The 15732-nt window shown below is 40.1% G+C and overlaps 2 protein-coding genes and 1 non-coding gene across 4 annotated transcripts; 2 read left to right on the top strand and 1 right to left on the bottom strand.

The window, feature by feature from the left end:
* The first annotated feature begins 207 nt into the window (after positions 1–207).
* On the top strand, positions 208–10588 carry LOC116670203 (autophagy-related protein 9A). 2 transcript variants are annotated; one of them, XM_032500623.1, is made up of 21 exons: positions 208–396; positions 682–737; positions 1866–2017; positions 2152–2195; positions 2331–2395; positions 2512–2661; positions 3473–3614; positions 3763–3903; positions 4040–4160; positions 4351–4526; positions 4635–4757; positions 5043–5230; positions 5761–5914; positions 6098–6277; positions 6423–6635; positions 6751–6977; positions 7356–7473; positions 7600–7870; positions 8732–8880; positions 8977–9008; positions 9050–10588. In XM_032500623.1, the coding sequence occupies exons 3-20, from the start codon at positions 1915–1917 to the stop codon at positions 8983–8985; spliced, it is 2574 nt and encodes an 857-aa protein (XP_032356514.1). In that variant the 5' UTR covers positions 208–396; positions 682–737; positions 1866–1914; the 3' UTR covers positions 8986–9008; positions 9050–10588. The 2 variants fall into 2 exon arrangements, with proteins under 2 accessions (XP_032356514.1, XP_032356513.1); XM_032500622.1 differs by having other exon boundaries at positions 8977–10588.
* A 1346-nt stretch (positions 10589–11934) lies between these two features.
* trnak-uuu (transfer RNA lysine (anticodon UUU)) lies at positions 11935–12007 on the top strand. Its single transcript has one exon. It is a non-coding gene; the product is annotated as a tRNA-Lys (tRNA).
* An 836-nt stretch (positions 12008–12843) lies between these two features.
* Positions 12844–15065, bottom strand: LOC116670551 (uncharacterized protein C21orf58). The gene is made up of 8 exons (XM_032501125.1): positions 15051–15065; positions 14875–14931; positions 14650–14707; positions 14214–14287; positions 13794–13985; positions 13445–13535; positions 13223–13362; positions 12844–13108 (listed from the first exon to the last, which is right to left on the bottom strand). Exons 1-8 carry the CDS (start codon positions 15063–15065, stop codon positions 12884–12886), a joined length of 852 nt encoding a protein of 283 aa, XP_032357016.1. The 3' UTR covers positions 12844–12883.
* Positions 15066–15732: the final 667 nt, after the last annotated feature.

The raw sequence follows: 15732 nt of genomic DNA, 5'->3' as shown, positions 1-15732 counted from the left end.
GAAAATGACCAGGCGGTGGTAGTAAACAACCATTCAATTAGACAAACCACAGTAGCCGAAATGAGGAGCCCGTCATGGAGGCTCATGCAGGGCGTGTCACTGATGTCCCATATTTACACACTCTGTACACAACCCATTCTAAGAGCCCGCCTCTGCTTGCACCTTATTGGCTGCTCTTGCAACAATCAAAGAACTCTCTTTCTGATTGGATATGGTCCTTGTCCCTCAGCTGTGACAGACGCCACACAGCTAGCTGTTTCGAAAATGAAACTGGCTCGTGTTTGACTTCGAGAGGCAGTGAAAAGAAAGCGAAATCGAGACCGGTGTTAGATTAAAAAAAATTCCGCGTGGAATTACTCTTTCAACCTGGCCCAGTGAAAGGAGAAGAACCCAACGGTAAGGACTTCATGCGACGACATATTTTTTTGTGTGAGAGGCAGGCCTACTGTCAAACCACGACAACAACAATAACACCTGAATCCTGTGTTGGCTTCGTATTTTCATGTGTCGCTGCTAATTATCAGTTTCCAACAGCCCTCAGCAGTCAGCAATGTCTGTCGTGTGTAGGTTTAATTTAGCCCTGTGTTGTAGGCCTACTGTATGTGTGCCATAAGCCCCGTCGTACATCTGTACATTGCGCTAGATAAAGACTGAAGAAAAATGTCTCTTCCTTTTTTACAGCTGGGGATGTTAAGTAAACACCAGAGCTGGATAGGACTCACTGTACTGCAATGGAGGTAAGCGTATCTCTGTAGCTGTCGTAAGCCACACCATTGCTTTGCTTTGAGACACTATGTGTGGTGGGTTAGAAGTGTAAATGGAACATTATGGTTAATAATTTCACCATTAACGTTTCAAGGATCTGAAGTACCTCTTTCCACCTACAGTATAAACTAAGAAGGGTCACAGAGTTATGGTGTAATCACGGGGGTTTAAGTTATACCGTACGATTTTGTTATAACAGTTGGGTAGGCCAAAATAAGATGCTTCCTTGAGAAAGATTTAGTCTCCTTTTAAGTCATTTTTTGTTGTACTTCAATCCTGCCAAGTGCCATTGTTTTGTCATTTTACTGTATGTGTTTGTACTCCAAACCGTGTAATCGTGGTCTTAAATCAGTACAATATCTTAATCTTTGTAGTCTTTTTGGTAACTCCTGACCTGCTGCTTTTATTATTTACCTGGAGGTTTTTAGATGTTGCTGTTACACCAATAACTAACAGATATTGAGGCAAAGACTGTAGTTAGTTTCAGTATAACTGATGAGGGTGGCTGCAACATAAAGTCGCTATACCAGAAGTAGACACCCTTTATTTGTACAACAGAGAACAGCAGAGAGAGAAGAGTGACATTCTTTGTAGACCATCAGTCACAAACACAAATTGTACTTTTTGGTTGTTTTCTACTATGCTCTCTCGAAATGTAGCAATATCACATGTGTGAAGATAATTTAATAATCCAGGGTTGCATTTCTAAGATGCAGACTGCCCTTTAACCAGGTTTTGAAACCCTTTGTCAGCAAGAATTTAGCTCCAGGATTGCAGCTCGGGCCCTGATCCTGACTTCTGACTTCCCCTTAAAAAGGATCAGGCAAAACATTCCCTACAACGATTAATATTCAATAATAAAATCAAACCAAAAATTAAAGCTAATGTTGTTGGTAAGGCCTATATAGAGGCTGTGGTCTGTACTACATGTTTAAATAATATAGAGTTTGAATGTAAACATGAGTTGATTATTAACCAACATATGATGTGTCCTTTCTATCACTCTTTTTTTCCTTCTCCTTCACCTTGTCATGTTTTCTATTATATCTTCCACCCTCCTGCCTTCCCCTCATCTCTCCCTGCCGTTCTCTGTGCTCCAGTCTGTAGCAGTGGGCTCAGCTACTTGGTGAGACTGAAGCTGCTGTCACTATGGCGCACTTTGACACAGAGTACCAGCGCCTGGAGGCGTCCTACAGCGACTCTCCCCCTGGAGAGGAGAACCTGCTGATGCATGTGCCTGAAGGAGCCAAATGTATGACATGAAAACACAAATCACACACACGTCATGAAGTTATCATAACACAGAAACACACCCTCGCATTTTTACAATGATGGTGATGCCTAACAACAACACACCATCACTAATTTGTAATCAATCTTTTGCAGCCCACTGGCACCACATAGAAAACCTGGACCTGTTTTTCCAGAGAATATCCTTTTTACATGGTTTGTGTTGTGTCCATTACGGCTGAGTTGTGGTTCTTTGGTTTCACACCATGGAAGTTTTTACATGAATAGTATTGCTAACCTCAGATACATTTACATTATTCCCTAACATTCAATACGTCTATAATCTGCACCAGAAGAATGGATTCACCTGTATGCTGCTGGGAGAGATCTTTGAGCTGGTGTATGTATTGTATCCGTCAGAAATTATGTTTTTTGAGGGATTCTCATGTCTCTCTGTAAGCGGATCATTTATGGTGGAGCTTGATGATTTTTCTCCTTCTCTCTTTCTCCATCCAGTCAGTTACTGTTTGTGGTTGGCTTCACAGTATTCCTAGCTAACTGTGTGGACTATGACATACTCTTTGCCAACAAGTTTGTAAATCACACTGATTCATCTAAAGTCACCTTGCCTGATGCCTTCCTCCCAGTGGATGTCTGCAGTGCCCGGTAAGTGACACTTTATTTAGTTAAAGGTCCCATGGCATGAACATTTCATTTTTTAACATGAATATGAGTTCCCCCAGCCTGCCTTTGATCCCCCAATGGCTGGAAGGGGTGATAGATGTAAACAAAGCCCTGGGGATCTTGCTCTGACTTTGAGAAAATGAAAGCTCAGATGGACCGAGCTGGAATCCCCCCCTTATGGCGTCATGAGGGGAAATGTTACCTCCCCTTTCTCTGCTTTTCCTGCCCAGAGAATTTGGCCCACCCATGAGAAAGAGAGAGACATCATGGCTTTCAAACAAGCAAAGTGGCAGTTGGTCAAGTCCTCGGCTTGTAGTTTCATTGCAAGTGTGTAGCTGAGGATAGGGGTAATGATTGTCTTCACACGGTTGTTTGGGAGAAACAAAAGGATCAACAATATTAAATTCCAGCAGACTTTCTTAGTGTGTGATGAAAATTATCACCTGGAGCTGTTATTTGACTGTTTATTCCTTACTTCATCTGCCAGGAACATAACTCGATCACTTATCAATGTGATGTTTAGTATAAGGCAATGCAACCCCAAACACCTTCTTACTTGTCAATTTCCTTTTTCATGCTGTATCTTCTTCCACAGTTATAACACTTAAAAAAAATAAAGCTTCTGTTAATAAAACTGAAATGTGGCATGAGTTAAGTTATTCGGGTTAGCGCCCCTGTTTATTTTTGCTATATGGTAATATTAAATGTGTCAAAGCAATTAGACATTTTAAGACCTCACTGCTGTTGAACACACACAAATTTAAATTATAAAAGTGAACATTTTCTCCTGCAGTATCCGAGATAATGCATTTGTGATCTTCGTGCTGATAATCTCTGGGGTGTTTTGGCTACATCGCCTGGTCAAATTCCTCTACAACGTCTGCTGCTACTGGGAGATCCGATCCTTCTACATCAACGCACTGAAGATGACCATGGTGAGACAGACATTGTTCCTCAGGAAGACATTTTTTTAGATGGGTATTGAAGATTCGTTTTGTTGGCTTTGAATACATGTATTAGGATTTATTATAATCACACATATAAGTCATTGTACAAACTAACCTTCACTGTGTATTTTTTCAGTCAGAACTCCCCTATGCAACATGGCAGGAGGTTCAGGCCAGGATAGTGGAAATCCAGAAAGAGCATCAGATCTGCATCCACAAAAAAGAACTGACAGAGCTTGACATTTACCACCGCATCCTCCGCTTTAAAAACTACATGGTGTGTCCATTTGTGATGAAATGTCAAAAGCACTGCTTAGTTGCTGAACTTCTTCATGTCTCGCACACTTTGCTACTTGCAAACCTAACAAAACAGTGTAACCTCAAACCAAAACTTTCTTCCTGTACTTCTCAAGGTTGCCATGGTGAATAAATCACTCCTTCCGGTGCGATTTCGACTTCCTGTACTTGGGGAGTCTGTGTTTTACACTCGAGGTCTCAAATACAACTTTGAGCTCATCTTCTTTTGGGGGCCAGGTGCGTCCACGTTTGATGGGATTCATTATGTATGTACAGTCTGCATGTGTTTACCTTTCTATGGTGTCATATTCAGGTGAAGTGAACCAGTTGCATGCATGCCCTTATATATTTGCCTATTTGTCAAGGTTTCAAATTACAAAGGAGACTTCTTTTCAGCTCCCTTGGCTTTTTTGTTATTGCTCTATAGGCTCTCTGTTTGAGAATGAGTGGAGCCTGAAACCAGAGTACAAGAGAGGAGGTAACAGGCTTGAGCTGGCAGACAGGCTAGCATCCCGTATCCTGTGGATCGGGATAGCCAATCTGGTGCTGTGTCCAGTCATCCTGGTCTGGCAGATTCTCTATGCCTTCTTTAGTTATACAGAGGTAAGTAGTTCACGTGCACATATAAACTTTATTATACAATTTGTTTTTTAGTGCTCTAGACAATAATTTGTTGTGTGTGTGTGTGTGTGTGTGTGTGTGCGGGCCTAGGTGATCAAGCGAGAGCCTGGTTCTCTGGGAGCAAGATGCTGGTCTCTGTATGGCCGATGTTACCTGCGGCACTTCAATGAGTTGGACCACGAGCTCATGTCGCGCCTCAGCAAAGGCTACAAGGTCCATGCATTTACTAGTTAATCTGCTAATAGTTGATGCTCTTATGTTACTTGTCCTCTGAAACCTAGTTTTATAAAAGTTTTTTTTTTTTTAGAAATTCAACAAAAAAAAAACATGTCTTTATGTGGCAGCGCATCACTCAAGTTAATTAACATGGTTTTGTATTGATATCATCATGCTCTTAATTCTTATACGTGTGGGTATGTCTCATCCACTGCCTGTGGAGTCAATAATTAATGATAATGTTTATTTATCTTCCTCTTCCTCTGTTTCTGTTTCATTCAGGCCGCATCCAAGTATATGAACTGTTTCCTCTCACCACTTCTGACAGTGGTTGCCAAAAATGTAGCATTTTTTGCTGGATCTCTCCTGGCTGTCCTTATCGCCCTGACTATCTATGATGAGGATGTTCTCGCAGTGGAACATGTACTCTCATCAATCACTCTGCTTGGAGTGGGTATCACTGTCTGCAGGTACTGGAGGAAATTAATGTCACCCAGTTCTACTGTTCTCATGCATACACCTGCAGAATTAATTTAATGATTTCATTTAACTGAAGACACTCTTTTAAACACACAGATCAATAATTTAATGTTGTTGAGGTTGCCCATGAATTATTGCCTTTGTTGCTATAAAACTGATATGAAATGGCAAAAATCAAATACGAATATAAGACACAAATCTTCACCGACGTGGAATTGTCGGGCAGCTAACAATGAGCCATTTCTTTATTTTTCAAAGCTACCCAGAGTTGTAATCCCGTTGGGAGCTTATTCTGCTGTAAAACTGAGGATATATAAGAAGGTTTACTCCCTTAAGTAGCTCTCGTCTAATTGAAGTCTGTTAATAGATTCCCAGTTAACATTCCCATGACTATAACTGTGTTGAACACAATAAATGATCCAAAACACCCCAGAATTTGGAGTTCAATCATTAGCTTTTGATTATAAACCTCTTTAGTTAATAGACTAAGTTCTTTTCTTCCACCTCTCTCTCTCTTCAGATCATTTATTCCAGATAAGCACATGGTGTTTTGTCCTGAGCAGCTGTTGAGGGTTATCCTGGCTCATATCCACTACATGCCTGACCATTGGCAGGGCAATGCACATAGATATGAGACTCGTGACCAGTTCTCCCAGCTCTTCCAGTACAAAGCAGTGAGTATGAATACTGAACTAGGAATACATATCAGTACTCCGAATAAGTATATTTAATCATGAAGTCAGAAGTGTTCCTCCAGATTTCAATCAAAATACTTTAAAAAAAAAACACGTTCTAACTTGTGAATCCCTACCCAAGAATACAGTGTCAACCTTTCCCCTTATTATTTTTTCCTCCAGGTGTTTATTCTAGAGGAGCTGATAAGTCCAGTGGTGACTCCCATCATCCTGATCTTCTGCCTAAGGAGGAAGTCTCTGGAGATCATTGACTTCTTCAGGAACTTCACTGTGGAGGTGGTTGGGGTTGGAGATACTTGCTCCTTTGCGCAGATGGACATCAGGCAGCATGGACACCCTGCTGTGAGTGCTGCCACACAGATGAAGACAAACATTAAAATACCTAAATAAGTTATCTATAGAATGTGTGACGTGCATTAGATTGAAAATATGAGTGGATAAGAGTGTGTGTATATCTGTGGGTTGATCATCTCTCCTCTCTCTGTAGTGGATGTCAGCAGGGAAGACAGAGGCATCTATCTACCAACAGGCAGAGGATGGGAAGACAGAGTTGTCTCTGATGCACTTTGCCATCACCAATCCTCAGTGGCAGCCTCCTCAGGAGACCACCCAATTCATCAGCCAGCTAAAGGAGCGAGTTCACAGAGAAGCCACAGGGGCTGCTTCGGACACACATCCACTCTCACTGTCTGAGTCTGAGGTACAGTGATAAACAAACGTTCATGCTCAAGTGTCACAGAGGTCATGAGTTAAATGTCATTACATCGCTAGAGATAAAAACAGATTTTCTTTTTTGTTCCTTCCCTCGCTTGCAGCCAAGGAGCCTCATTGCAAACCTCTTGGTGGGGCCCTCTACGCTGACCTCCGTTCATTTCAGCAGCTCTCTGACCAATCATGCAGCAGCTGGCTCAAGCGACGGGGCGTCGGCCTTGCGCTCCCTTTCCCCAATCAGCAGCAGTTTTCACCTGAGAGGCAGCTTGAGTGCAGCTAACAGGGCCTCGGGTCACACTTCAACTATGAGCAAAGCAATGGCAGGCTCTGGGTAGGAACATTCTTCTAAATTATGACTCAGCTCAATTTCTTTTCAGGCTACGTCTTTCTGTGCAACACATAATATTTACTTAGCAGCTGGATGAAATCTCTCTACAGAGTGCAAAATCTAAAAGCGCTTGGTCATGGATGAAGTATGCTTTATTAGTCTCGCAAGGGGAAATTACAATTTACACTCTGTTGTTATTACACACAGGCCTGTACCTATACATGCACTACTGGATAGATGTCAGAGTGAGGTATATAGGATAACCTAGTTTAAACCTTAATTTATATTCAGTATTCTCATTTGTTTTTCTCACCTTCTCATCCCTATTACCTCCTCTTCATGTCCTCATTTTCTCTACATTTGTGCGTTCTCTTTCTGTAGGACGGATGCCCGGACTGTGAGCTCAGGCAGCAGTGCATGGGAGGGTCAACTCACCAGTTTGGTCCTCTCAGAGTATGCCTCCACTGAGATGAGCATCCATGCACTTTACATGCATGAGGTAACTGTGTGTGAGCATGTGTGGGATGAGAGTACAGGACATCTATGGGTCTTATCCTGAAAATCTCACAGATCTTCTCCATCTTGGGTCCTAATTCTTCATCCTATCTTTTTTTCCTCCTTGCAGCTACACAAGCAGCAGTCCCGTGGCGAGCTATCCCGTCACACATGGCACAGGCAGGAGAGTGACGAAAGCAGTGACAGTGTCCCCGATGAAGTGAGAAGTGAACCGAACCCGCACTCCAGACATTTCCCTCGCTCACACACTTTCCCCACCACAGTTCCCAGTCCCAGTGCCATTCCCACGTCATCTTCAGCCATCAGCAGTACCACCCTGGGGCAGGAGGGGGCTTCATCGCACAGCAGCACTCAGCGGCGCTATAGTGGACCTACCACAGGTACATACCTTTTTTTTTTTTTAATTACTTATTATCTCTCTCTCCATGTTTCACATCACACGCATCGGAATGCTGTTTTTTATATTATCACAAGTGCATGACCAGCATCTACATATTTTTCTAAAGAGTTGTAAGAATACTGTACCATGACCTTACTTTTCTGATATTGTCACAGCAATGCTGCACTCTCGCAACATCATTGTTTTAACAAATGAAAACAAGTTGATAGAATAAATACACCTTTAGAAAGAGGGTACATTTAAAACAGAGACATGAGATCAGCTTAGGACAGGAAATACTGTATTGCAAGGTGAGGCAGTAACATGGCAATATCTAAACCCTGGTGTAAAAGTAAGTACATTTTCTCACTCTGATTACTTACTAACCTAATCTACATGTATCTCACACTGACTTAGTATTAGAACTATAGGGCCTTAGTATTTCATTTTTTGTTGAAATCAACTGGGGACAGTTGCTGTTCAGGTGCTATGAATCAGAATCAGAAAAGGAGTTATTACCACAGTAAGCTACACCTACTGCTACGTGGAATTTCACATTTTATTGCATTTAATTATTACTCTTACAATAATTTTACTAATCTGTGCAGTATTTTATTATTATTTAGATCTGTGCAATATATGTATTATTTATCACAACCTGCCTGCCCTTGTTTTATGATGAATGTTGGTTGTTGAATAAATGCTGATGTTATATTCGAATGTGTGCAATATAGTTGTTGGTTTTTGTTACAATTTTGATGTATACATTGTAAAATCATGGCATTAAAGGCTTCTTATCTTATCTTCTTCTTATCTTGCTGGCACTTTTTAACTCTAATGTCTATGTCTTTCTATTTTCCAGACTCTTTTGGGGCAGGCGGGAAAGTAGCGCGGTCAGCCCGTGGTGTGCCCATGGGAGGGTGGGCAGAGGAGGGTCAGGGAGCACCACGACACCATGAGACACTACCAGAGGAGAGCTCAGAGGACGATATGCCTCCTCAAATACACAAGGTGGATGCGGTTTGTGTGTGATGGGAATGGCGATGTTAATTTGCCTGTGTGCATTGCAAGTAAATGAACATGTTTCTTCTCTTTCTCTCACTTTAGATTGCATAATCAAGCCATGTGAATAAGTGTCATCGTCCCACCCTCCATAGAAATCCAAACACACATCCTCGTCCTTGACCAAACCTTTTCTCCAGGATTGACCATCTGATCTGACACAGATGGAAATGAACACGTCGCTGAGCGGTATACCATGATACCAACTAGAAACACTTAACTAGTGAAACCACCTGGACAAGTTACAACAGATGCCACGATCAACCATTTACAGATCCTTCGTGACTTACATGCCTAAACAGGGTAAATATCTGAATTTGTGTATCAGAAGAGGACCTACATGATCAAGTTATTTCTAATAGCCTGTGATGACAGCAGATTACACTACTCTTTTATATCGACAAAAGATTAAACATTGAAAGGTCATGTGTTGCTGGGATGTACTGTAAACAAAAGTACTTCACTTCAGTTTTACTGGATGCATCCTTGCGCAATGCAGCTGTTGCTGTAGAAAATGGGATCACAATAATCCTAATTGTGCTATCTGCATTGTTTTCCTTTTTTACAAATCGGATAGCATGACAGGTGAAATTTGAAAAATATATGGTGTCTCTCTAACAATAACAGCATTCACCAAAATGTGTTCAGAAAGATGCTGTTGTGTGTATCTGTTTTTGAACCAGTAGCAGGAGTTCATGTATCCTACCCTGTGCTCTGTGTTTCAGCTTGCATTCTGCCTCTTCTCAAAACATCTGAAGGCCTCACATAGTATCAAAGTCACCATACATTTTTAAATAACATTAACTCCTTAGAGAATTTTTTTTATTTTTTTTAGCATGTATTGCATTACAAAGTTCATGTTACATGTTCTAAAATTTGGCTGAGTCAGTTTGCACAGATAGATGCTTGTTTAAAACATAATTGTACAGCATAGCCCGGTATTCTGCACACAAACATGCGCTCTGTAACAAAATGTTATCAGGATATTTTACAGCAATCATTCAGAATATTATAAGGCCAACGTTTCGTGATGGGTGACCAGACATGTGGAGGCAAGCAAATTTTTATCTGATTTAACCCAGGTTAATTTTTTTTTACCATGCTTTATTTTTTAATAGACTTGCAAAAAAGTGCAGCAAATAAACAAAGCTGTTTTAAGCATGTAATATTGACGTCTGTGCCATACAAAAACCCCTCAAGCACAAGTGCACGGCCATCATCCACACATTCTTCAAAAGAATAGCTCATTCTCCATTAAGAAGATTGTCCCCTCATGTCCTGCTTAATCACAGCACGACTTTCTCATGTTCTCCCACTCATAAAGCCGCATATCTATTCAGAGTTATGCACTTTAATTATCTGTTAATGCAGAGGGTGTCACTTAACTTGGATGTTTGTATGTATATGTTTTCGTATATATTTTTGAATTATTTTATTTATCAAAAGGGATGTGCCATGATCATTGACCGTTGGGAATAAAAGTTTGGTGTTCTGTTGTGCACTTGAATGGGAATACAGAAGCACTGTTGCAGGCACTGTATGGCCATAACGTTAATTAAATGAGTTGTGTTGGTTTTTTTTGTTTTATAGATCCTGTAAATACCATTTTGTACAGCTGTAAATTCATCAATTAAAAACACAGCAATGGCTCAATGATGTTATGTACAGAATGAAAAAGCTACCACCAGGATAAAATGACACGGATGACACTGACTATGCAATGACTATCATTAAAAGTTGCATTAGTTGTTAACATTAAGGCGGGGAGACCGGGTATGGTTGTAACACTTTTTGACTCAGCTCCTATAACTTGCAGAATCTTTGTGGTAAGGCACTCAAATTTTGGCGCAAAGTACCCTCATTTATCTACTACCAATAGCAATGTTTTTAACTTCTCCAACAATATCACAGAATTCATTATTTGATGTAAAATACCAGCGTACCACTGTTGCAACCTACCCCACCATCAGGCTATGTTGTAACACAACCTGGGGTAAATTGTAACAGTAAGATTGAAGAACTAAAAACTGAGACTACAACACAAAATATGCATCTATGTAAGTGTATTGTGCATGTGCCAACACTAAAGCATCTTCCTGTACTTCACTAAGAACAAATTCAGAATCAGAATCGGCTTATTTACTATAGTAATAGTATATATAGTAAAGTAATATAGTATAGTTAAAAATAACTCATTACTGATGGCTAAATGAAGAACAGTGTCAGTATGGAATGGATCCTAACATTAGAAGAGCTTTCTTAACGAACATTCTGATAATACCTATGAATGTTACATACAGAAATGGAAACCTTCAGGAGGAGGTCAGATGTTGCTCACGATTAACGTAAAAGTACAGGAAGACGTTTGACAATAAGTAAAACAACAAACATGCATTTTCTTATATGGTGTTACAACCATCCCCACCCCTGTCAGCCAATGTTTAGCTAGCTGTATCAGCATGGTGGTTTGAAATTAGCATAGATGAAATGACTCACATTTTACGTAAGAACCTTTCTTACCTGATACAAGTTACCTAGCTAATTCAAACTTTAACATCAGTACTAATTAAAATATAGACTTGGTCCCGAAAATTACATTCTTACCTGAGAATTGATGTTTTGGCTGTACAATCTGCACACTTTACAGCCTTACAAATTCCTATGCAAGATCAGTGAGTGATTGGTTATATGTGAAATGTATCACATTACTCTTATGTTATCCCTAATTGGTGAAAGTGATGCTGTTGCAACTATCCCTTTGTTACAACCATCCCTTTCATTAAGGTTACATTTTACTTTTGCGTGCAGTCATAGCGCTACAAGTTAGCATACGGCTAACTATTTTGCTACTTTCGGCAGCTAGCTTTCGTCAGCTGCTAACGCTCTAACATTATGGATATGGAATACATGTTTACCGGTTACATTAATCTATACTCACTTGTGCCAATTAAACTTTTCGCACTGCATGATTTCTTAATAGGTCTGATATCAAACTCTAACAGAGCCCGGATAGCTCAGTCGGTAGAGCATCAGACTTTTAATCTGAGGGTCCAGGGTTCAAGTCCCTGTTCGGGCGTCAAATTTTTTTCTTCCGTACTTGATACAATTAACATGCAATTGTTCGGATGAAGAAAACGGTTTGGGAGTTGAATCGATCATTTTCCTTTGTTCTTCGTCATTCTCCAACTGCTCTTATGAATGAACTGTCAACTTTCAACTTTCATTTAACAACTTTTACGTTATAGCCTACATGTGTTCACTTTCTGTACCTGTTCTTATTGAACCGTGGGTCGGGGAGAAACGTATTTTCGATTCCTCTGTGTGTCTGGCACATATTGCAGAATTGTCAATAGCCTACAGTTGACTTGACTTTGACCTACCATTGATTGATATGCTAGAATAGGGTTAACTTAGTTTAAAATTTTTGGTCAGGTTATTAAAAACAAGCACTCACGTCTATCACGCAGAACATTGAAACAATAATTGCTAATGTCTCCAGAATATAGGCTAAAAGATAAAGCGAGTAAACCGATACATACTGAGAGTTTGCGACTAACAGTTAGCTAAAGTAGTGCAAGCCTACTGTCTGTTTTTGTTTCTCTAGCATTCTCACTTAGGCCTTTTACATTTTGCATTCACACATGTATTTTGGAAAGATTTTAAGGATAAGCAATATTTCCATCTGACCTAATTTCATTCGTGCAAGTGCAATGTGTACTCCTGCCTTAAGTTTTTAGTTATTTTTGTTTCATATGTTTGACAAGTCTACAGTCAGGGCTTCATTTCCAACCAAGTTGTCTCTGTGTACCACCGTTTTGGTTCTGAGACAACAAGGGACTCTCAAAGTATAACCTGTGAGTCCTGTATACACACAAACAAATGTGTGTAACAGTCAAATTGGTTGAAATGCTAGACCCAAAGTGGACTACACATGCTGTTAGTAGGCTAAACCTTACACATTGAGTGGTGGGAGTCTGAAAGGGTCTGTTGCATGGTGTATGGAGGGTAGATGTCCCCCTCCTGGGTCAGATGACACCCCTGGTAGCCATGTAGGTTGGCTGATGGGAGGCAGCTGTGGTGCTGCAAGGGTAGGACCATAGTGATAATGATGATGGACAGCATGTCCTCTTGGTTTGACATCTGGCCTTAAAAAAATGGGGTTTCCTTGGTAACCATCCTGGAAATACAGATTTAGGACTTTGTTAAGAGACAGATAGGCTATGCCAATTTTCAGCATTGAGAAGTTTTGTTTTGTCTCTGTCTGCCAGACAATGTGTGTGTTTGTGTGTACCTGCCCAAGATATGTAGTTTGAGGGACACAGCGACTGGGCCCTCCAGCTGGCAACATAGGAGGCATGGCTTTCAGCATCATATTGTGCATTATGATCTGGTGCATCTGGGCATTTTGCATCAGCATCAATTCCACCATGTCTAACACACAAAATACACATATACAAGCATATGAATACAGGAAGTTACTCAAATAAGATGTTCTCTATCTTCTGTTAAATACCCTCTTTGATGCTGCCTGAGCGTGGTGCAGGGTAGGACTGAGGCAGCTGTGGCAGCAGCTGTTGTATGATGGCGGCAGGCTGCTGGGATAGCTGAAAAGAGAAAGAAAGCCGGAGAAATAATTGCATTTTTTGCATATTTAATTTGTACTATTCTTACACTATACTTGAACTCAACTCACTGCAAGTCAGTCTGGATATCAGTGTCAGTATATACCTGACATGTCAAAGAAAATGATTGTAGTAGGGGATCAGGAGGAGAAAAAAGAGGATTAAATACAGACCACATAGAAACAGAGTTATGGATCTGGGGGATTGGGGTGTTTTCAAGATTAATTCTGAGTGTCTCACAGTCTGCTGGATGATGCGTGATGGCTGAGGCAGAACAGGTGGTGGACGGGGCGGAAAGGACAGAGCAGGGACTGGTTGGTGGAGTGGGGGTGGTGGAGGCGGTTGAGGGGCAGTGAAGAAATGTGACTTGTACTGTCTTTGTGACCCTCCCCAGGTGTGAGGTCTGTTGAGGTCTTCTAACATGTGCTGCTCCTACACAAAATATACCAATTGTCAACAAAACACAAACAATTTGACATATTTTACACTGACAGGTGAAAGACTAAGACATTGGTTAAGTGCTTGAACTTATTGGGATTCTGTCTTTCTCTAGTTTTGTAGTATTCATCTTAATGTGTGAATGTAGGTATGTAAGAAATTATAGTTATGTTAATAAAAATATGTATTCTTGGAATACAAAGATAAAGATTTTGTTTATACCCTGAGTCTTTGCAACAGGTCCTGCTTTCGCCTCAGTGCACGGTGCAGTTGATCCAACTCTCCATCATAACTCCCTAAATGGACAAAATCAAGTTCTCAGAAACTACTCCCTTAACTTTTTATCAATCCCCATATCTGCTAACTTGCTTCAATATCTTGTTTTAAAGAAAATAAAAAACAGTTGCTTTTTTTTCTTCCTACTTACTTCCTACTATTTAGCTGATACAAAAGGTAGAAGCAATTGTTTTTAATAAGTATGCTTTTTATTATCAGGTTTATTTACATCTAAGTGTATTTAGAGTACGCTATCTTGCATACTTTCAACTTTCCATTTTGGGACGTCATTCTTAATATTAGCTAAATGTCTATAATGGAGAATGTAAATGAAGGCTTACCTTCCACAGTATTCATCACAAATAAATCTTTGTTATCTTACTTGCAGACTGGGCAGACTCCGCTCTGTCGTCCATATTGTGCTTTTGATTTTCCAGTTTCTAGAAATATAAGTAAAGAATACGTCTTAAAGATTTTAATTTAAAATTCTCAAGAATTTTTTTTCACTCACTCTTTCACTTATACTTTCTTATACTTTTCGCCAACACTAAATGACCAAAGCAATATCTTTCCTCCTTAACAAATTGTAGACTAGCCTCTCACTTACCTTCTCCAGCAGTTTGAGTTTGAGTCTTGTCATCGGATCAACCACTGAACTGTCATGCTAAACAATTACACAAAGCGTTATTTTAGTATTTTTAGGTGCTGGATGGAACATAAATGTTTAAAGAAGACACAAACATACATACACATACAATGCATACTTTTTAATATCTTATTTACCTGAAATCCTAGCATTTGGAGTCACATAGACTTGGTGTACACCTATGTGTTTTGAGTTGAGAGTAAAGCCAGACAGTGGTTGCCATGGGACACATCTGTTGTGTCCCATGGCTTTACTAATCAAAACAAACTACAAGGTTTCTATGATGAAAAAAAGAAGAGCTCAGACTCTCAACATCAAATAATTCCTCAACAAAATGTTTCAAATCCCATTTGCTATTTATTGTACTTTTTATTAAGACGTTCCAATTTTAGAACCTAATTGCAGGCCATATCTTCAGTGACACTGTAAATAATGTCCTGCCTGAATATATGGGCTAGGTGTAATACCACACAAGAACACTTGAACAAAAAAAATGAATGCAATCTGAATGGTGGGGATTTTTACCCTATTTTGCCACATAAACTCCATAAAGACCATTCTCTTATTACATCCATGTGGAAGACTCCCTACCCTACATTCACTTTCAAAACATACAAGTGAGCGGGGTACTGTTTAGTATCAGCTTGTCTTGATTGGCTACAAGAGCCGTCAATGTGAGATTGGTGACTTGACACAGCCATTTCATTGGTCTACTGTGTACATATTTTGAATGATGTACAAGACAGAAGGTGGTATTCATGCGACGCAACACTCATTGGCTGAAGACGTGGAACGTTATAATTTGATTGGTCCGTTTTT

This window comes from Etheostoma spectabile, chromosome 20 (genome assembly GCF_008692095.1).
Source record: "Etheostoma spectabile isolate EspeVRDwgs_2016 chromosome 20, UIUC_Espe_1.0, whole genome shotgun sequence".
Lineage (NCBI taxonomy): Eukaryota > Metazoa > Chordata > Actinopteri > Perciformes > Percidae > Etheostoma > Etheostoma spectabile.
The sequence above is the reverse complement of the archived record's forward strand: the minus strand, read 5'-3'. Positions and strand labels throughout refer to the sequence as shown.